Raw genomic sequence first — 23,856 nt, 5'->3', positions numbered from 1 at the left:
GGAATTTTATTAACAGTAAGCTTTATTTCTGCTAAGCCAATATAATTGATTAAGATAATAATATTCTGGCACATACATTATCATTAAAATGGCATGTTAAATTACCATATATTAATATTTTAATTTCTGATACTTATTAGATTTATTACAATAAAACTGAAAAAAAAATTACCATGACAAATAACTAATATTTTGTTGATTGCCTAAATACATTACAGTAACTGATAATAATATTTTTGAGAACAATTGCAAGCATAATCTACTAAAAACACTAATTCCCTGACACACTATATTGTATATTATTTGCATTTAAACATTTTCATCTGTTCAGAATTAATTAATTTGATTCCATGTATTTTTTATCACTTTGGCAGTTAGATTGTTTACAACTAGAAAACATCTGCAAAAAAGTAAATTTCTAGCCCTATTAAATTATTTTCAAAATATCCTACAATGAGAATAGGGTTACTGACATTTGATTATACTGATGCAAAATTGAAATACTCAATAACCTTTAGTCACCCGATTCCCAGTGCTGTATCTCCACATACTATCTATTTCCGAAGTATCATGGGAGTATTTAGTAATACAGTATCATATGATGTGGTGCCTGTATCATGTAAGGTTAAGTTAAGGGTTAGGTTACTCTAGAATCTAGATATATGTGATTATTTCGGAAATAGATACAGTACTAAGAATCGGCTGCTTTAGTTTTGTTTTTAATAACTATGCTGACATGTTTACAATACAATACTACAATAGAAAAGGAGGGATACAGGCACACGCCACCCACTTTTAATTTTTGTGTTTGTGTCAACACACAATATTGGTTCACGATCCTCGTGTGGCAGTCTAAAACGAACGTTTATTTTTATAAAGGATAGGTGGAATTTAAAACAGAAGACAATACAAAATTGGTAAATGATTTGTACAAAATAAAACAACTTTTAACAATTAAATATACAGCATGGCTATTGTCACCTTTTTGGGGTCGATACACACCATGGGGTGAGGTTCTCATCACATATTAATTTTACATGATATATTGTACATGAAGCGCCCTCTATTTTCAGCTTATGCGTACGAATAAGTTCATATTGTAAGGTGTCCAAACCAGTTAGATGGTCTCGCTTAAATGAGTCCTGAAAGAAAACAAAAAAAAAGCAAATCTTAATATATTTCTTAATATTATCTGCAGCTAAGTTTGGCCAAGGTGGAGAGGATAAATATACTATTTACGCTCTTTTACAAAAAAAAAGTGTGATTTGCCCAAATGGTAGATGACATAATCGTGTCCATATATGGACACATCACATTTTTTGTCACGAAGTTTGATAGCTTAAAGCTCTTTCTACACTTTACGTGACAAATAACTGTGATGTGCCCATATGGACGTGATGATGTCATATCACTACCATTATTTGGGCACATCACACTTTTTTGTAAAACTATTTTGATAAATAATAGTGTAGACAGATGTGAATGTGACATGCATTGCGTTAAAGTTAGGATTTACACTGAATAAATAAAAAAACAATGTCTTCAAACCTTTCTTTGTTCATGTGACCTTTCCATGTCTCGAGGCCTTCGTACTTTATCATGCATATGATAGAAAGACTCGCGTCCCGTTGTTATTCCTTCCGGTCTAGAAATCTTTTTTTTAAAAAAACCAATATTTTAGTAATCAAACTAACAATTACAGATTATCATATTTAATGCATGTTCATATATGACATATCAATTTAATGCGTCATTAAATCTACTTGAGAAAGCAATTGATGGCAGGATGACAGTGGTGGATCCAGGATTGTGAAAAAGGGGGACCTAAAAATGGTGAAGAGCTGAGCTTAATTCGATGTTCTATCTTTTACATTACTTTTTGAGAAATTTATATATTTATTTATATCCATTCAATAGTTCTCTATTTTCTATATTAAGCAACGCATGAACTACCAATAATTAATTAATTGAAATTTCATTGTCTCAACAATATTGTTATTAAATGTTATATCGGACAACAAAAAGGAGGTGAAAAGAAAAGAAGGCAGAAAGAAAAGATAACTCAACCCATACTTCACATATTATATAACACCTAAATAAATTCCTGTCATTTGATTGGACGAATGTCGGTCACATGGCGTGAAATAGTACACACTATTAAACCATCGTTTACGCAAAAAAAAAATCTTTTCGCCTTTGGAAAATATTTTGTTTATACCATTGCTTTTGACAGAGCCATATATATAAAGAGTTACGACATTGGTCACGTGATATGCAGATCAAATTGTGTCAAACTTGTCTTAATGCATGTAAAGTATAGGAGCAACAAAATACTTAAAACTTTTTCTTATATTGAAAAAAATATAATAGCACATTTTACGGTGAAATATCGATGTGCACAGCGTACAGAAGTACAGTACTTGCGGCAAAGAATATTGCGCGCGCGTGCGCTAGTACAAATAAATGATTGATTTTGGAACGAAACATCCCATAACTACGTCCTATTAATAACAATTATATAATATTTTCAATTCATAATGCATGCTTTGATGACTAAATAAAATAATAAAGTGTCGTGGATATATTTGTTAATATACTGAAAAGGGTATGAACAATATTATAATAATAAAGGCAAATTATTACAAATAATATGATGAACGAGTCGCTGAATTTTAATAACGTTGGCGGAAGTCACGTGGTGTGCACGCCGGCCATGTTTGTGTCCAACTATGCCTATGTAGCGTATGGAGTCGAGTCATTTACAAGGCTTTAAATATCGAATTTAATATCAAAACAATCATTTGTTTAAAGGTTTTTGTTAAGATAATAACGAAATCAAAAAGTTACTGCGAACATGATTTTAAACAACAAAATGTAAAAACAATGCATTACTATAGAGAATCGCTGTACAAACTAAACGCGCACGCGTAGAGCGTGCATGGAGCGCACAACCAGAACCGTTCCGAAATTGCTATTTTTGTTGTTTAAAATCATGTTCGCAGTAACTTTATAATTTTTTTATTATTTTAACAAAAACCTTTAAACAAATTGATTGTATTGATATTAAATTCGATAATTAAAGCCTTTTGAACGTTATACATTTTCAAAACAAAAGACTCAACTCCATACGCTACATAGGAATAGTTGGACACAAACATGGCTTCTAATCCATTCGAAGTCGTAACTCTCTCTATATATGGCTCTGGCTTTTGAAATACAACAGCGCCACCTATTTTGTATTTTAACAGCGATTTGAATGTTTTGTTATTTTTGCGATGGAAGTACATTTCTGGAGAGATATATGTACTAATTTAGATCAAAAAGGCATTTAAATTAGCTTTAGATCGTGTGTAGGATTTTGATTAATTAATGGGAACATCTCTACAAGACTGTCTGTCGAAGTTTTGCCTTTGAGTCAAGCTAGTACTTGTTATAGCCTAGGCCTGTTAGTATTAGGCTAGGCCTAGCCTACTAGAGGTTTTAGCCTTGCTAGGCCTAGAATTGTTTGATCGTTTGTTGACATAATTAACACTAAAGTTTATAAAATCCATATAAATATAACATTTAATATAATATTATTAAAAATCAAATGTTACGGTTTAAATCAATGTGAATGAAATGTATGCCCTTTATTTGACTCAAATGATAGGAATCTATTTATTTAGATGTTATATAAAACAAATAATGAATGTTTTATATTCGTGTAATGGTACAATAATGGCATTTGGTGAATGATGACAGGTTAAATATCAACTCGGCATTGCCTCATTGATATATAACCTTTTATCATTCACCTCATGCCATTATTTGTACCATTAAACTCATAAACATTCATTATTTGTATATTATATGACTATATTATATACATAGATATTGTTTCAGGAAATAAACGGAAATGGATATCCTTCATGGTAAAACGAGGACTTGCCATCAACTGTTTAGATTGGTTTCTGTTTTTTAAAGAATTTTTGATTACAATTTGTTTTATGTACTCAAATAATCTGGGCGATTCCGCTGAACGGCACAAGATTTTTTTCAATGTAACTACGGTTTTTTTTTTTGAAACAGCTTGCATTATTACCGCTCCAGTCATTGCCACTGCTATCTCTGTATCAGTTGCGCAAAATTTCGCTAGGATCAGTCACGAAAAGCAACCCTTTCTGTTTTTACAACGAAACGATTTACTGTAGGCCTACCAATATTGTCTAAACAAACAACAAACACATTTTAGATATCATTTTGTTAGTAAAGTTTCACCAAAATATTTATTTGCCATAAAAATATATATACCAAATTGTTTTAATACATTTCTTTGTATAAAAATCTATAAATAATTATTACAATCCAAATATTGCACATTTTGAAAGTTGCAAATATGATTAAAACAGAGATTCAGTATAAAATGTAATATTGATTATTGAATTTGAACATAATGAATGTGTTATACTGGTAAGAGTTTTATTTTTAGATAAGTTTGGATAGAAGAGAGATGAGATCGTCAATCGGTGGTCGAGTTTTCTTGCATCTCACAGCCAACTCATTAAGTTGCTGCCAATGGCATGCCTGGGCTACCTCACAAATAACAAAGCAGAGGGCAAAGATGTCGCTTGATGTAACTTCAGCAGCAGGTGGTTCCACAAGTGGTGATGTTATTCCACCCATGTCAATAATCTTGCCCATCCATTCTTCACTTTCATGTGAAAGGAGAATGTTTTCTGCCTTTATGTCATTATGTGCAATTTTGTTCCGGTGGAGAAACTTCACACCATCAGATACTGTCAACAGGATGTTAAGAATTGACCTCCTATTCATGTTGGCGAATTTACTCTTTATTGCTTTTCTAAGAGTAATAGATGAACTGTCAACTCCAACAAATGAAGAGACAATTTGAATGATGTTATTATCATCTCTTACTACGCCAAACATGAACGGAAATGATGGGTGAGCAGAACATAGTTGCATTGTGCGAGCCTCTAGGTTGATGTTATCTGCACTGCCATTCAAGATGGTTTTGACAGCAACCAGTGAGTTGGTTGGATTGTGTCTCATGAGAGACACTTCACCGAAAGCGCCTTGACCGATGACCACAGGTGTTTTCGTCTCGTCGACTGGTTTTAGATCCTTCTGGTTGATCACGTTCACGGTTGGCAGGAGACTCAGTAATACATCTGTCTTGTCTTTTCCTTGGTTTGAATCTGTTTGAGCTGATAGCTGAATTCTATTTTTTTTTAAAGTAAAGAAGTTAAATAATTAACCATTTTGTTTACAGGAAATATCAGATAATATATTGCCTGCTTATATAAATTGTTAGGCCTACAATAACAAATAATGAGGAGACTTTTTCCTAAAAAGCCAAGCAATAGCATTCTCAGTTTAAAAAAAAGTCAACATCAGAATCCTATTTATGGGCTTGTGATGATATAAGATAATCCTACCTTTGAACTTCTTCAAACAATTCCATAACCTTATTCTCTTCATTCTTTAAAAGTTTCTTGAGCTTTTCTAATTCTCTTTCTTCTTGATCGCAATCAACACAGCTAAAAAAATTAACAATACCTGAATGATTTGCTTTGAATTAGCTTGTAATTAACATGTAATTGTTATTATTCTAATTTCCTTTACATTTTATCTATAGTTTTTTTTTCAAAATTAAGCTCATAATTATAAATATAATATTTTAAATTCATTAGTGGACCCCCTGATCTATTTTGGCTATTATTGTACAGACCCTACACTTACCCTTGTTTTCTTGCACTTTCTGTACGTTGTTTACTCTTTAACATCTTCTTGGCTTCGTTTAGTTGTTCCTTTGCTTCCTTATATTTACTTTCATATCTGTTTGAATTATATTTTAATAAGTTATAAGATATATTTTTAATTTTTACATGTAATTTCAAAGACTTTGAGAAAAAGGTGTCAACAATATTGTTGTATTTATGATTATTATTGAATGTTGATGATGAAGACTATGATGAGAAGATGATGATGAAATTGTTGGTGTTGAAGATAATCATAACGATAATAATAGTGGAAACAAGTTGTGATAATAATGATATAATCAATAAATACCAGGTTAGCTTTTTATTCAATGGTATCAATTGATTTAGCTAACAAATCCTTTTCATGTTGGATGTGGTGAATTATCACAACATTGAAAATGGCGTTAGCTTTTTCAATATAAACATTATACTTACTTAGTGTTTGTAGCATTAAGTAATTCTGTTCTCTTTTTCAAAACTTTCTTCAACTGCTCATTTTTTTTCTCCAACTCTTCTACAAGCTTTTCAATTCCTTTTTTCTCTTTGCTCTGTTGGCAATATTTCTCATTCAGCCTGAATTGGCAATTGAACATAATGTTAGATGTGTTGAAAATAGCATTAGCTTAATAGATGGTTACTGTAGCTCCTAGTATCTAACTTTTAAATATTTACTTGGCATTTACAGCTTCTAGACATTCAAACTCTTTCTGTAAATCTTTCTTTTCATTTGAAATTGTCTTTACTTCTTCCATCATTCTGAAATTATAATAAATATGTTTTTGAAAATTATCTAATAACAAACAATGATATGTTAATAAATAACTGTAAAAGTTGTTACAGATCAAACTGTTAAAATATTTACTTGGCATTTACAGCTTCTAGACATTCAAACTCTTTCTGCAAATCTTTCCTTTCACTTAACACTTTCTTTACTTTATCATCTTTGTTTTTAAACTCTTCCATCATTCTGAATTAAAAATAAAAATGTTTGAATGTGTTGAAAATTATCAAATAACAAATAGGGTTAGCTTAATAAGTAACTGTAAAAGTTGTCAAAGATAAAACTGTTCAATACTTACTTGGCATTTACAGCTTTTAACTCTTTCTGTAGTTTTTTCTTTTCATTTGACAATTTCTTTATTTCTTCACTATTGTTTCTAGAATCTTCCATCATTCTGAAATTAAGATAAAAATGTTGGTGTTGCTATAATTATACAAATCAAAAATAGAGTTAGCTTAATAAACTGTATATCCATTACTATTAAACCTAGATACAAAAGTAAACATTTCAATAATATTTACTTGGCATTTACAGCTTCTAGACATTCCAACTCTTTCTGTAACTCTTTCCTTTCATTTCCAACTTTCCTTACTTCATCATCTTTATTTTTTAACTCTTCCATCATTCTGAAATAGAAATGTTCAAGGTATTGAAAATGATATAGGGCTAGCTTAATAAATGGTTATTGTAGCTCCATTATTATTCAAATAATTATGTTACAGAGATGAACTGATCAATACTTACTGGGCATTTACAGCTTCTAACTCTTTCTGTAAATCTTTCTTTTCACTTAATACTTTGTTTACTTCATCATCTTTGTTTTTCAACTCTTCTATCATTCTGAAATTATAATAAAATGTTTGAAGTGTTGAAAAATGATATAGGGTGATCTTAATAAATTGTTATTGTAGCTTCATTACTATTCAAATAAATATATTACAAAGAACTGATCAATACTTACTGGGCATATACAGCTTCTAACTCTTTCTTTTCATTTCCAACTTTCCTTACTTTATCATCTTTATTTTTTAACTCTTCCATCATTCTGAAATAGAAATGTTTGAGGTATTGAAAATGATATAGGGCTAGTAAATAAAGTAAATAAATTATTGTACATTAGCTCCATTATTATTCAAATTTGTTACAAAGGTGAATTGATCAATACTTACTTGGTATTTACAGCTTCCAACTCTTTCTTTTCTTTTGAAAATATCTTTATTTCTTCACTATTGATACTAGAATCTTCCATCATTCTAAAATCAAAATAAAAATGTTTGAATGTGTTGGCAAATTATCAAATAACAAATAAGGTTAGCTTAATAAATAATTGCAAAAGTTAAGATAAAACTGTTCAATACTTACTTGGCATTTAAAGCTTCTAACTCTTTCTGTTGTTCTTGCTTGTCATTTGACAATTTCTTTATTTCCTCACTAGAATCTTCCATCATTCTGAAATTACGATAAACATTTTGGATGTGTTTCATAGGGTTAGCTTAATAAACTGTAGCTCCATTAATATTAAACTTAGATACAAAAATAAACATTTCAATAATATTTACTTGGCATTTATAGCTCCTAACTCTTTCTGTAAATCTTTCTTTTCACTTAACAAACTTTTTATTTCATCTTCTTTGTTTTTAAACTCTTCCATCATTCTAAAAAATAAAAATGTTCGAAGTGTTATCAAATCAAAAATATAGGTAATTAGCTTAATAAATAACTGTAACTCCATTTTTAGTATTCAAATGAACTTTTCAATATTTACTTGGCATTTACAACTTCTAACTCTTTCTGTAAATCTTTCTTTTCAATTCCAACTTTCTTTATCTCTTCATCTTTGTTTGTAAACACTTCCATCATTCTGGCTTTCTTTTCATTTAATACTTTCTTCAGCTCTCCGTTTCTTTTCTTAAACTCTTTTACTAGCCTTTCACTTGCTTTTTTTCTATAACGTAATAATAATAATATAAAACATTCAGGTATATAACAATTAACACATTACATTTTGATACTATTATAAAAATAAGGACACAATATTGTATAATATAATTGTTCCTTTTAGCTGTTTTTATTTTGTTCATACTTTTCTCTCAATTTCTCTGCTTCCATTTCAATAGCTTCCATATCGTTTCTCTTATGGCCCAAAGCACATTCAACTTGACACAGGAATGTACTTATGATCTTAAAACAATTATTTAATAAGAAATTGAATTAATATTTGTTAGATAAAATGAAATGTTGTTGAAAGAAAGTTAATTAATAGTGATAATAATAATGTGAAACTTGCAAGATGTGAGTCTTTTCCTACCTTGTTGCCTTCCATTGTCCGCATAAATACCAAATCACCTGGATTAACAGTATTTCTTTTTGATGCTGAAAGTGGATCGGCATCTGGTTGGAATGATCCTGTTACTGGCTTCTTCAACAGATTCATTCCTGTTGTATGCAGTTGCGGATCAAAGCTACAGTACAAATAGAATAAATCCAGACATTGTTTTATTTGATCAAATTCAACAAATTTGAAAGTAAATTACATGGGCTTCTATTACTAAGTAATTACTATAGTATAGTATTAAGTAGGCCTAGGCCTAGGTAGGGCCTAGCAGCCTACTAGATGTAAAGCTAATGGAAATAAAAAAACAACCCAGGCCTATGCTGGGTCAGGAAAGGCATGTGTAGGAAGAGCAGAAAATTAGGCCCTAGCCTAATATCTAGGCCTAGGCTAGGTAGGCCTACCTAGAGGTAGGCTTAGTCTAGCCTAACCAGGTGAGGCCCTAGTCTAGCTACAATGCTACATAGAGGCAGTAGGCCTAGTACTAGCTAAGCCTAGGCCTAGGCTAGTCCATGTCCATATTCATACATATAGAGGAATACTTTTTTATTTACAATATTGCCTAGCCTAGCCTCCTAGCTACTAGTAGTAGAGGCCCTTATTACTATTTTAGTATTAGGTAGGCATTTTAATTAGTTAGGCTAAGTTAGGGCCTAGGCCTAGTAGGCTAGGTAGGCCTACTACTACAGTACTAGGCTAGTAGTAGGCCAATGGGCCTAGCCTAGGCCTAGTAGGTAGGCTAGGCCTAACTAAAGAAGGCTAAAAACCTCTGGGCTTACCTTATAGGTAGGGCCTAGTAGGCCTACCAAGGCTAGGCCTAGTCTAGAGGGGCCTAGCCTGCTAGGCCTAGGCATAATAGCCTAGGCTAGCTAGCTTAGCCTAGTAGTAGACTAGCTAGGCCTAGCCTACTAGGGCCTAGCTAGCCTAACCTAGGCCTACCTAGCCTCTAGGCTAGGCCCTAACTAAAGTAAAAAGCTAGGGCCTAGAGGCTGGTGGTTAAAACTTACCGTCGTGAACGGCGCCAAAAAGGAAGTAGATTGATGCTAGAATTCATATTTCTAGCTTAGACGTATAAATACAAATATTTAGGATGCGTAAAGGTAAATTAATTCGTCGTATTTAAAACCAGAAAAAAACAATTTTGACGACTGATGAGGCCTGAGCTCCGATTTCGGGTGCCTTTTATACATTTCAGTGTGCGTGCCACACTTGTACGTCATAAAAACAATGTCGCGTGTCCGGATTATGTTCTAAATACGCGCTACAGTCGATGTCATAAAACCATTGTTTGCTTTACAAAAAAACTATATTGATTATCGTATTAATCAATTAATTCAAAATCTGTAGTATTAGTATATATCATTAGTATAACTCATTCCTTTAATTCTAGTAATTTTTATTATTGTTATTAATTTATATTATTGAGGCGTGTTATCAAATTTAATGTGCTACTGGAATGATCCGGTGACAGAGGACGTAAAACCAAGTAGCAGATACGCGCGCAGTACAAAATTGTTGCCATGAAACATAAACAAAGTAGTGTATAAGTGTGATTACGTGATTAAAAAAAGAAAATTGTGGTATGTGGTGAAGCGAATTTTTACAGATACAGATAACTTTTATTGTCCAAATAAACTGGAAATTGCAATTTTCACTTATAACAAAAACAGATATCGAAATATAGTATAAAAATAAAACACTATACGATAACAATATAATATGACATTAATTTTAGAGGACACTCCTTCTAGATGGTACTCTCGCACGTACAATCTATATATAAATTATGGTTAATTCTGACATAGGCGAGCACAATGCAAAAACTTCGGTACAAATCTCCGCCATGGATACCTACCTTATCTATCTCAGATGTACCGCGAAACGTAGATTTGATAACATTAGTTTTCACATCGACGCTATATTTCTATCTTAGGAAGATATTATAAAGGGTTTTATAAGAAATGTTCTGATTTTAATCGGTAAATTTTAACTCTACGCGGCGCGGTAGAAGTAATTTCCGGGTTCACGGTAAGGTGTGTCAATCACCTTGCAAGTTCCCTGCATGGTTGGTTTCAACCAGGGAGTTGTAAAACAACTCCCTGTTTCAACTAAGTTGGCCGTTGGTGTTTGGTGGCGATAGCCATTAATACCATCCAAATACCATCTAATAAACACCCATCCACATTTATACACACAATATTGTATTATATTTATAACACAATTATACTATTTTTAGTAGATTTCATCGGACTGTTATCTACAATTTACCAAGCATTTGTTATTCTTTTTTACCACTTTTCATATCTACAATAAACACTTTACGTAAATTAACTTCTAATACACTGTGAAACAGGTTAGTGAGTAGGTTTAGTTTTACGAATATCAAAAGCATTTAAATAATGGTAACCGTACAGGCCAGAATGTCCTTCTAAAACTTTTTACCCGAGTCATTATCATTCCGAGAACCATCGTCTACACCTCCTAGAGGGGGAGCGAGCGAAGCAAGCTCACCCTCTAGTTAAATAAATTGTGATAAATGGCACCCGTAGTTCGCCGGAACTTACACTTCCTTATAGCTAATAGCAAAACAAGTTTATTTTTAGTTTAGTCTACAGCTCACTATGTCGGCGGTCGGTTGGTCGGTCGGTAAACACTACCGTAAATCTAATTGTAACCCTTGGTTATTATTCTTTGATTGTTTTTTAGGGTGGGTTACTATTAGAGTAGTGGGTTACTATTACTAATCTTAAATTAGGCACCTGAAAATAGTAGCCCATCCTCTACGTTTCCGGTCAGCAACTCATAGCAAAATAATAAAACAGTACAAATAAACAAATTTGGTTGAACTCTAACTTTATTTTATAAACTCAAAAACACTCAATCCTTCCCCACTCCCGAGATCAACATGCATTATCTCCTTGTTTTCAAAATACGGCTGCATCATAAACGACCAGTCATTTTTTCAATAGTTTTTGTGACTCTAATAGTAACCCCCATGGGTTTATATTAGAGTAGTGGGTTATTATTATAGATTGACTTATAAGGTGGGTAACTAATTAGAGGGGAGTTACTATTAGAGTGTGGGTTACTATTGGAAGATTTACGGTAACTCAAATTTGCACACGCGACTGCAGCCATGAATATATGTATGTTTGCGTTGAATGTGAACGTCAGGGGAAGACCCCGATGAAGGTGGTAACTTGTAACTTCCGATCATCATAAACGCTAGGCCATCTATCTGTGTTTGCCCAGGGAAGAAGAGTGAAATTATTCACTCTTCCATGGTTTGCCCTCCATGCTGGAAAATTTGTAGGGAGGGGCGGGTGGAAACAAGATTTTTTTTTTTTTTGTTACTACTGAAATCGCATCTTTCGCTATTTTTCGCTGTGTTATTATGGTTCCGTTTCACTTCACTTGCGTATGCGCAACAGAGAGTAAACGTTTTAATTTGCGGGAAAATCCCCTATAAATGTACTTAATTCCAAAAACAAGCTGGACATCAAATAACGAGTTCCAGGGCGCCCATTTTGTTTTGCGTTTAAGTTCCATGCGAATGTACGTCTAGGGGAAAGAAAGCAAATTTTGGGTGATAAGGAAAATTCAATGCTTATTATTATAGCTCTATCTATATTTATTTACAGCAACTTTTTAAGGAAATTAAATATATCAATGTAAATAGGTGGTATTGATACAATTGTGTACGTATATCGACTGGTGGCCTAGAAAAAAATAATCGGATGCTATAATGTAAACTACAGTATATGATACCATAGATATTATGTAATATAATATATTAATGTTCACTATAATAATCCTCCATGATGATAATACACTTCATAGCCACACATAAATACTGTAGGTAACCGCAGCGTTCCATGTTTTGCCTCGCTTCTTAACTCATGCTAAACTACAATAGGTCTTGCCTTCCTAGAGGCCGCCTACGGTGTATTATGCAAAAAGAATTAATGCAAGATTAACCTAAAATGTAAAAGCCATAACACTAAAAAAACACCAACCTGATCACTGCTGAACATCGTGGTTTGCAAGCTACAGAGGGGAATCCATAATACTAAATAGCGTCTCCGCGCTTAATAAAAATCATGCAGAATTGAGTGATTTCAGGGATCATTAAATTCCATGTGGTGTTCACCACACCCATACAACATAGTTGGAAATATATGCCAATTTAAGTCTAATTGAGACGATTCCAACTTAATTGCGTTGTTTGAAAAAAAAAAATCGCGCGATTACGCGATCTGGGTCTAGATCTTCTAAGTGGTAGGCCTACGTACGGCATACATGGAACCTTAAGAGGAATTACAACAAAAACCTTTTAAAATTCTCCCACAGATTTCATTATCTGGATCTGCTGGGCCGTCGCGAGGTGTCTAACTGATGATTTAACTTTATTACAGAGATAAGCAATGTCGAAAATAGCGCGAAAAAAGTTTGACATCCGCCCTCTGTAGTATGTGAAACGATCTGTTTTTTAGACGTTAAAGACATCAACTCAACATGCTGATCCTAATCGTCGGCATGATTTTTAGGATTTTAGGGAGTTTATTGTTCCGGAGGGTTTTTAGGGAGGCGTTCTTTATTCGAGGGAGGCGTTCTTTATTCGAGGGAGTTGTTCTTTATTCGAGGGAGTTGTTCTTTATTTGAGGGAGTTGTTCTTTATTCGAAGGAGTTGTTCTTTATTCGAGGGAGGCGTTCTTTATTTGAGGGAGGCGTTCTTTATTCGAGGGAGTTGTTCTGTATTCGAGGGAGGCGTTCTTTATTCGAGGGAGTTGTTCTGTATTCGAGGGAGGCGTTCTTTATTTGAGGGAGGCGTTCTTTATTCGAGGGAGTTGTTCTTTATTCGAGGGAGGCGTTCTTTATTCGAGGGAGGCGTTCTTTATTCGAGGGAGGCGTTCTTTATTCGAGGGAGTTGTTCTTTATTCGAGGGAGGCGTTCTTTATTCGAGGGAGGCGTTCTTTATTTGAGGGAGTTGTTCTTTATTCGAGGGAGGCGTTCTTTATTTGAGGGAGGCGTTCTTTATTCGAGGGAGTTGTTCTGTATTCGAGGGAGGCGTTCTTTATTTGAGGGAGGCGTTCTTTATTCGAGGGAGTTGTTCTGTATTCGAGGGAGGCGTTCTTTATTTGAGGGAGGCGTTCTTTATTCGAGGGAGTTGTTCTTTATTCGAGGGAGGCGTTCTTTATTTGAGGGAGGCGTTCTTTATTCGAGGGAGTTGTTCTGTATTCGAGGGAGGCGTTCTTTATTTGAGGGAGGCGTTCTTTATTCGAGGGAGTTGTTCTTTATTCGAGGGAGGCGTTCTTTATTCGAAGGAGGCGTTCTTTATTCGAGGGAGGCGTTCTTTATTCGAGGGAGTTGTTCTTTATTCGAGGGAGGCGTTCTTTATTTGAGGGAGTTGTTCTTTATTCGAGGGAGGCGTTCTTTATTTGAGGGAGGCGTTCTTTATTCGAGGGAGGCGTTCTTTATTCGAGGGAGGCGTTCTCTATTCGAGGGAGGCGTTATTTATTCGAGGGAGGCGTTCTTTATTCGAGGGAGTTGTTCTTTATTCGAGGGAGTTGTTCTTTATTCGAGGGAGTTGTTCTTTATTCGAGGGAGGCGTTCTTTATTCGAGGGAGACGTTCTTTATTCGAGGGAGGCGTTCTTTATTCGAGGGAGACGTTCTTTATTCGAGGGAGTTGTTCTTTATTCGAGGGAGTTGTTCTTTATTCGAGGGAGTTGTTCTTTATTCGAGGGAGGCGTTCTTTATTCGAGGGAGGCGTTCTTTATTCGAGGGAGGCGTTCTTTATTCGAGGGAGGCGTTCTTTATTCGAGGGAGGCGTTCTTTATTCGAGGGAGGCGTTCTTTATTCGAGGAAGGCGTTCTTTATTCGAGGGAGGCGTTCTTTATTCGAGGGAGTTGTTCTTTATTCAAAGGAGTTGTTCTTTATTCGAGGGAGTTGTTCTTTATTCGAGGGAGTTGTTCTTTATTCGAGGGAGTTGTTCTTTATTCGAGGGAGGTGTTCTTTATTCGAGGGAGGCGTTCTTTATTCGAGGGAGGCGTTCTTTATTCGAGGGAGGCGTTCTTTATTCGAGGGAGTTGTTCTTTATTCGAGGGAGTTGTTCTTTATTCGAGGGAGTTGTTCTTTATTCGAGGGAGGTGTTCTTTATTCGAGGGAGGCGTTCTTTATTCGAGGGAGTTGTTCTTTATTCGAGGGAGTTGTTCTTTATTCGAGGGAGGCGTTCTTTATTCGAGGGAGGCGTTCTTTATTCGAGGGAGGCGTTCTTTATTCGATGGAGGCGTTCTTTATTCGATGGAGGCGTTCTTTATTCGAGGGAGTTGTTCTTTATTCGAGGGAGTTGTTCTTTATTCGAGGGAGTTGTTCTTTATTCGAGGGAGTTGTTCTTTATTCGAGGGAGGCGTTCTTTATTCGAGGAAGGCGTTCTTTATTCGAGGGAGGCGTTCTTTATTCGAGGGAGGCGTTCTTTATTCGAGGGAGTTGTTCTTTATTCGAGGGAGTTGTTCTTTATTCGAGGGAGGTGTTCTTTATTCGAGGGAGGCGTTCTTTATTCGAGGGAGTTGTTCTTTATTCGAGGGAGTTGTTCTTTATTCGAGGGAGGCGTTCTTTATTCGAGGGAGGCGTTCTTTATTCGAGGGAGGCGTTCTTTATTCGAGGGAGGCGTTCTTTATTCGAGGGAGGCGTTCTTTATTCGAGGGAGGCGTTCTTTATTCGAGGGAGGCGTTCTTTATTCGAGGGAGGCGTTCTTTATTCGAGGGAGTTGTTCTTTATTCGAGGGAGTTGTTCTTTATTCGAGGGAGGCATTCTTTAATCGAGGGAGGCGTTCTTTATTCGAGGGAGTTGTTCTTTATTCGAGGGAGTTGTTTTTTATTCGAGGGAGGCATTCTTTAATCGAGGGAGGCGTTCTTTATTCGAGGGAGGCGTTCTTTAATCGAGGGAGGCGTTCTTTATTCGAGGGAGGCGTTCTTTATTCGAGGGAGGCGTTCTTTATTCGAGGGAGTTGTTCTTTATTCGAGGGAGGAGTTCTTTATTCGAGGGAGGCGTTCTTTAATCGAGGGAGGCGTTCTTTATTCGAGGGAGGCGTTCTTTATTCGATGGAGGCGTTCTTTATTCGAGGGAGGCGTTCTTTATTCGAGGGAGGCGTTCTTTATTCGAGGGAGGCGTTCTTTATTTGAGGGAGTTGTTCTTTATTCGAGGGAGGCGTTCTTTATTCGAGGGAGGCGTTCTTTATTCGAGGGAGTTGTTCTTTATTCGAGGGAGGCGTTTTTTTTTTATTCGTTTTTTTGTTGGGTGTAATATGGTAACATGTATAATCAAATAAATACCTCCCAGATATAAAAAAAAAAATACAACACAAAAATTTATAATTATATCGAGAAGTGATAAAATACAGTAACATTTGTATGATAATGCTTGGTAAATTGTATATCATGTCAATGAATTCTGCTACAAAAATGTGTTGTCAATACATTACAATATTGTACAGTATGTGTGCATGCTTTAATCGGAGAGATAAACATGAGTTTGTTCAAGAGAGGCGTTTAGGCCTATTAAAAATGTGTTCGATTTGTTTATTTGTTCTATTTGTAATTTAGAAGGGTGGAGACCCTGTTACTCATTACTACTCTGTGCTGCTATTGGAATAAAATGGCAACAAAGAATCAGTAACGAAGTGCTATGGCTCTTTGGCCATACCAAAAATAACAGAAACATTTAGAAGACTGATATTTACAGGACACTGTCTTCGCAATAAAGAAGAAATTATTTTAATAATAATAATTAAATATAATCCTGTAATTGTTAATATTTCATATTTTTCTATTTCTTGTATATTTTTCTTGCAGTATTTCCATTTTATTTGTACACTGTAGTTCTTTTTTAATGAATTTTTCTTGATGGTAATTTATTCAAGTATAGTATTTATATTTAATGGAAGCCAACTTTCCTTCTGTATTGAGGACAATAAAAGTATTTCACCTATCTAACAGTACTAATAATAAAAACCCAATATTATAGTAAAAAAATATATACAGCATATATACTGTAGTATGTCAGATGAACATGCTCCAACACTAATGATTATTGTCTAATTATTTATTTTTCTTTTTACTCAATTTTCATTGTTATAATCATTCTTACCTCTAAATCGGCTTCTTTCATTCTCATATAAAATTCATCATCTTCTCTGCCCCATCCCCAAAATTTGTTGGACAGACCATTCAACTGAAATACAATTATTAAATTCAAATTATAATATAAACTATAAATTAAAATTATACAGTATTATTATACATTAATATTATTGAATGAATATCCAGAATAAAGAAGATTTCTATCTACAGTATCTATTTATGTTGTATGCATATAATGACTAATAAAAAGGCAAAATTTGGTCCAATTGCCAAATCGCAACATTTTGGAAGAATTAGGGAAAATTCATGTTCATGCAGCTGTGTCAAATATGATTGGGGGTCAATATATTTGGGGGCTAATAATTATTCATTTATTTAGTAAAATTAAAATTAATAATTTTATTAAAATTAAACTGCTGCGACATAATCTCAAATGAAGTTACTGATCCAGGTGTTATCGATATAATACGAGCACGGCCTCAAATTGAAATTCTGGTATAGACAAAAAACTCATTTCAGTCAAAATGGGTGAAATCAAGGTTATCTAACAACAGGACGCTGAGCTTGCCAAGATAAGCACTCGTAGCAGTCCTTTTGATCTTATGTCTGGCTGCGACAATTACCAACAGGACTGTACATATTACCTGTGGCGCTGTGTCTTTTAACCAAACATTTGAGGAAGCCAATTGGCCAATCGAAAATCAGTCAAAAAGTTTAGGGGGCGTTGAAATGACTGTGTCGCAGCCACAGATAAACCCTTTGATCTTTGGAGTTCAGCATCCTGTTACATTGCTGTTGGTGAACACAGTATCTGTATATTTGAAACAACTCAGTACAATTTACCATTTGATAGTGTTTCATCTGCAATAGAAGTATGCCACCAACAAATGTCTTATAGCTATACCGAGGATGAAGTTCGTAAGATGACAAGTGATGAGGACCATTCTTGACGACATCGAAACTGTAACTTAAATGTTCGTTCCTTGGCAACAAGTCCACATCATGCATTACTAGGTAATCACATTTATCTTTGGCTTGCATGTAGCCTATATTTAGTAAAGATGCTCTATTAAATCTGAAAAAAAATAATGGTTATTTTATATTATAATGATAATAATAAAATAATGATGACTTGAACCAATAATATCTTATAAAGTGCCTGATGTTGTGAAACATCAACGCGCTGTACATATTATTACACCGGTAATTTTTGGATTAAACACGTATGGAAACACTCTCATAATGCAGCTATTAATCAGCGCAAAGTTGTGTCTTACCCGTTTGTACACCTGGATGGAGAGAGGCAAATGTAAGTAATGTGTCTTGCACAAGGATACAAGCAATGCGACGAGCATTCAAACCAAAATCTCATGATCAGTAGTCCAACATATAACACATTGCGGCACACACCCTAGACAATGGAGACTGTTGATGACGTTGATATTCTCAATCTCATCAGGAGTAACATTGATATAAGGTTTAATTGACTTAGCGTATTAATGTTAAAACATAGAGAATACATATCAGATAACAATTGTGTTGGTTGTATTAATCTGTATTCTGTATCCTTAATATTAATATTTAATATTTAATATTATATTTATTTATTCGGTCATCAATGTAAAAATAACCAGGAATGAGAATAGGCTAAAGCCCAAACAGATTCTGCACTCACTCCATACAATACAAACAGTTAAGATAAAACCATATACAAGAAAAATACAAATAAACTATACATAACATGAAATATAGTGTTTTGTTAGAGCAGCCTTAAATATTGAAATTGTTTGTGAATCTTTTATGTCATTTGATATTTGCTCCCATAGTCTAGGAAAGGAAACAAATAAAATGGTAGACACCACCATTGCTGGTTATAATCGCATACGATGGTCAGAGGTCAAGTGCAAGAAGATCAATTAATTTCAGAGTGCACGCCGCTTTTGTGAAAGAATTTTCAAAGTCAATGGTTTTCACTTTATTCTTAAAGTGGCTAGGTTTGGTTCCATTCATCTAGCGGATTCCATTCAGGAATTGTCTTTGGGTAGGGTGAATAACGATTAACAGTCTTTTAAATTGGTTGCTATGTGCTTGTATTTGCCAATAAAGTACTTGATTGCCTAGTAGTGACATTATGTCTAATAAGTTTAATGATGGTGATAATAATGTAGAGGTTGATAATGATGACTATGATATATGATTGATTGATATATGCAGGAAAGAATTAGATGATGATGATGATGATGATAATTGATGATGATGTCTTTATAAAGCCTACTGTAATACAAATGTCTCTAAGCGATCTATACAAACAAAAAGTCCATAAAGTATTAACGAATGAAAAATGTTAAATGACGCAGTGGAACCATTTCTATATCTCCGTTCTCCAGCATTTTGAAGCTCTCAAATGAACAGAGCAGAATTCACAGCTAAAGTGTAAAGCGTCTGACTTATTCTAATCTATCCTATTTATAAAAAAATAATTATTATTATTGGTAATTATCTGATGATAGAGAAGAAAAACCTACCTATATCCATCCACTTGGTTGACTATATAAAATTCATGTCGTACTTTCTGCATATTTAAAAATTTATCCATATATGGAACAAATTGTAGAAGTTCTTCAAAACGGTCTCGAAACGGAACAATAATGGCCAGCACTTGAGGTTGCCAGTCAGTCATATCAACAGCATTTTCATTTAAATTTTCATTTCTACCAATCTCATTGTCTGTGTGTTCTTTTTCTCGGCTACATTTAATGTTTTTCAGCCTATGTTCAATTTCTTCCGAGCTCTCACAATTGCAGTTGGTGTAAGTGATCATTAGCACCATTGAAACTATACATGTCAAGAATATTAGTACTATAAACAGTTTTGTGATTGTTAGGCGCCTGACTTTGGCCATCTCTAAAACAGTACCCCTCCACCGTTTGTTGCATCTAAAACGAAACATCATTATTCTGTTAGTAGAAGTAAGTAACTGAATAAAATCAATTCTAAACTGAATATTAATTGATTCAAGTAATTGTTGTTATATTTTTGTGAGCGCAACATCTGGCCTATTAAATCTAATTCTGGCTTTGCCTGTTGTAATAGTGTACTATATTAGTATTCAGATTTATACATTTAATATTGTACGTCCAAAGCTGGATTATATTGTTATTTTTTAATTAGGTTTAGGATTAAAACAATAACAGCAACAGTGATAGCAGTAATAGTACTAATTTTAAAATGCGCATCACAAAAGTCAATCCTGTATTCATTATGATTAATGTTGTAGCTAAATATAGTGTAATAACATAGTGCAAGGCAACGATGAGATGCATCATTTTACCATCAACAAAAAATGCAAGGCAATTCCAAAAAGTGCGAGGCAGGAATTGATGTAGCCTAGGCCTAGTACGTGGACAAAAATCGTCTATGTCGATTGTTGGTTGACCGGGTCCAGACGATCACTACACATTCTGAAATGGCAGTTTTTTTAGTTGCGTCTCTATAGCTCACTATGTCGGCCGGTTGGTCGGTCGGTCGGTCGATAGTCGGTAAACACTAACTCAAATTTGCGCACAAGACTACAGCCAAGTATATGGCCTTGTTCACACCTGATCCAGAATTCTCTCGCAATTTGTATAGACAATCATATAACATAGTCTTTTTCTATTCGGTGCGGCATGTTGTTTGATCGGTATATCAGTTACCTTTTATTCGCCGCCAGTTATTGAACTTTCCCTGGCCATCACTATGTTTGTTAGTTCGTTTTCCCTGGTGTGGATGAGCAATTTACGCAATATATTATATTAATAATGCTCATACGTAAAGAAATGTTTTCTAACTTTTTTCTCAATAAAAAACACAAAAAGTAAATTAGTAATGCTTATAAATTTAGCCAAACTTGTTTATTTATTTTTTTAATTTATTTATTTCGGTATAAAGATATAATACAAAAAGCAGCAAAAGCTGAAAGCATTGGATGTAATATAAAACCATTATGGGCAGCACACTCAAAGAAAATCAATACAATATTAAGCAATTAACAAAAACCATATAAAAAAACCATAAAAAAATACAGACAATTGTAAAGCATATAAAATTAATTATTTTTATTATTTTTACCTAAAATCCAATTTCAGAATAATGCTTTAAATATAAAATTTACCTATGATGTTTATTCAAAAATTGCACTAGTGAGTTGCGGGTGACATCCTATATCTTTGAGTTTTAAATTTAGGTACAGTATTTCAAGCAAATGATCTTAATGCTCTCGAAGGTTTGTAATATGGGGAAAGCGAATCTGTGAAATCTGTGGATTTCCACAGCCTATTGCCAAACGCAAAGTATATCTCTTCTTTTCTCAAGTGAGGGAATAGCAAACAATGAGAGAGCATTATCATATTGTAATTGACAGGCCCTAAAATAATGCGAAATGCTCTTTTCGGGACTCTTTCAATAGTCTTGCAATTTGAGCGCAATAAAGTGCCATGCAAAACAGGTGCAGCACCCTCAAAATGGTGTTCTACAAAATAATGTAAGCATAGAGCCGGTTTTTTTGAGTGCGTATTATTGTTGCAAAGAACAACACTGTACTACTGTATAAAAGACTATCGGATCAGGCCTACTTGGGTAGGCTATTCAGCAACGTAAAATAATGACCGGCGGTGGTTAAGTTATAATAAATCAAGAACACAATGTGAGTAGAATATTTTGGCAGAAGTAGGCCTAGCTAGGAGGCGATGTTGTGGCTGTATACTATGGCTACATGTCTATGGCTCATGGTCTAGCTGATGTAGACACAGTTTGACCAAATTTCTTATCTGACACACTCTCGCTCAGATTGGCTCTATATAATATATTGTGTGAGAATGTGTACAAGGAGTCCTTTGATTCGATTGTTGCTATAACAACTATTGTTTTTTGACTATCGGGTAAGGTAAAAAAGAAAGGGTGCATTCAGATGAAAACTAACCACAGACAACAGTGAACAGTTCCCGGGCACTGTGAACTCAAATAATTTGACAGGATATGACAAAAACCATCGTAAAAATAAACAACATGATGAGTTTATACATGAATCTATTTAGATATAGCCTGTATGAAAATATAAATAATTGATTATATAATGTTATTTTAGTATTATAGCATAGTGTAGCACATTAAGATATGCCTTGCACTTTTTTGAAATTATAAAAAACTATATGCCTCGCATTTTTGGAAATTATAAAATGATGCCTTGCACAAATATTCGGCGTACCTTGCTTGCATACCTCGCTGCCTTACACTCAACACTCCTAAATACACTACCAATATAATACCATATCAAGTCAATTTGTAAAAAAAAATTATGCATATGGGCTAATTACAATTTTTATTTTTTATTTTATTTTATCCAATTTTCAGGCACCCTGAGGATTGCCATGAGTGCAAGAGATGGCTCTCCATATACTGCACTTGAACATATAGAAGTAAACAATAAAAATACAAAGATATAAAAATTGAAAAATTGCGTAGCATCAAATTGAACAATCATTAAAATTGAATATATATATATAAATATTATGTACAGATAAAAGTGATTGTTTAAAGAGAAAAAAAAAATTTTAAGTTGCCTGACATAAGACCGGAGAGCTGTCACAAATGTGTTAAAACTAAATAAAGAATGTTTTCTAATATAATTAGGAATCTCTTGCCATACACGGGGAAAATTAGTGTACAATGAATATTTAAAAGAATTGGTTCTGGCATATTTGTGTTTAAAACTGATTCAGAATATCTTGAATGATTGGTGACACTCTGCTTCTCAGGTTTATTAATACAACTATAATAATAATGCTTTTTTAAACAAAAGTTTAATTCTTGACAACACTAAAACAGATTACATTATAGTTTATACTTTATAATAATATTAATAGTCAAACAGATCTCATGCATACATTATGCCATGGCAACACGGAAAATATATTAATATGAATAGTTCCAGCTAGGCCCTCTCTCTGTGTGTTTCAAAGAAAGAAATGCGGAAGCAGCTAGCTAGGCCTAGCCAAATGGATGACAACAACGAATGAGAACTCTAGGAAGGTGGAGGAACGCAGGCTAACTCTACGGCGGCCTTCTTCTTCCACACGAATTACCATCCACACACAAGGCTAGCCTACTACTATCTAGTACTACTCTAGCTAGCTAGCTAGGCCACTCTTGACTAGACCTAGGCCTAGCCTAGGTGGGGGAGAGAATGAACTAACCAGAAAAATAAATGAACCAACGTGCTCTACTCAATGGGTTATTTTCTTATTTTCCAAATATCAAAACTTACTTTAAAATAACATATTGTTTATAAATCTTCAATGTTTCTTTATCAACGTGTCACTTCTTGTTTCTTGTTGTAATTACTCAAGCGTATCGTCGGCACACGGCAGCCGTTTTTAAATTTAGAATAATTTTTTGGTGTAGCGCCGCCTGTGACGTAATTCTGAACTTTTGCCCAATGAAAAATGACCGAAGCCCAACTTATTCATGTTTCTTTCTTAATTTATACATCAACAACTCCATACCCTCTATTGTTTCAGCACACGTGACAGAGTATAAGACTTTGGTAAATTGTATGTTGATTTAATTCAAGACCACCCTGTCATTTCCCTGAATTTCATACCAAAACTGTTAGAATGTTGCTGTCTTGACTACGCTCCACCTGGGGCCTACACACTCCCCTGGGACTGACCTAAGAACAGTTTGAAAAATATAAAATTGGAATTATACTTCGAAATATTAAACAAAAAAAAGAAGTCTACAGGACCAGCCCACCATGGTTGGGATGGAGCTAAGAAAATTTGAAAAATACTAAGCCGCTAGGTCTT

General features: G+C 34.2%; 1 protein-coding gene and 1 long non-coding RNA gene across 2 annotated transcripts; both read right to left on the bottom strand.

The window, feature by feature from the left end:
* Positions 1-10: 10 nt before the first annotated feature.
* On the bottom strand, positions 11-23,425 carry LOC144837911 (beta-1,4-galactosyltransferase 7-like). The gene is made up of 6 exons (XM_078693236.1): positions 23,316-23,425; positions 19,537-19,947; positions 17,855-18,086; positions 17,019-17,102; positions 1,549-1,653; positions 11-1,142 (listed from the first exon to the last, which is right to left on the bottom strand). The coding sequence occupies exons 2-6, from the start codon at positions 19,911-19,913 to the stop codon at positions 978-980; spliced, it is 963 nt and encodes a 320-aa protein (XP_078549362.1). The 5' UTR covers positions 19,914-19,947; positions 23,316-23,425; the 3' UTR covers positions 11-977.
* LOC144837938 (uncharacterized) lies at positions 7,535-9,001 on the bottom strand. Its single transcript, XR_013611567.1, has 3 exons — positions 8,849-9,001; positions 8,292-8,485; positions 7,535-7,572 (listed from the first exon to the last, which is right to left on the bottom strand). It is a non-coding gene; the product is annotated as an uncharacterized LOC144837938 (long non-coding RNA).
* Positions 23,426-23,856: the final 431 nt, after the last annotated feature.

The sequence above is a fragment of the Antedon bifida genome, chromosome 3, assembly GCF_963402885.1.
Source record: "Antedon bifida chromosome 3, ecAntBifi1.1, whole genome shotgun sequence".
Lineage (NCBI taxonomy): Eukaryota > Metazoa > Echinodermata > Crinoidea > Comatulida > Antedonidae > Antedon > Antedon bifida.
This window is presented reverse-complemented; position numbering and strand designations above follow the sequence as displayed.

Coding starts and splice junctions, on each gene's coding strand:
- LOC144837911 (XM_078693236.1), bottom strand. CDS start 19,913: ATGGCCAAAGTCAGGCGCCTAACAATCACAAAACTGTTTATAGTACTA. Junction 17,103..17,854: donor AGATGAAACACTATCAAATG/GTAAATTGTACT, acceptor ATTGTATTTCAG/TTGAATGGTCTGTCCAACAA. Junction 1,143..1,548: donor GGTCACATGAACAAAGAAAG/GTTTGAAGACAT, acceptor GTTTTCTTTCAG/GACTCATTTAAGCGAGACCA.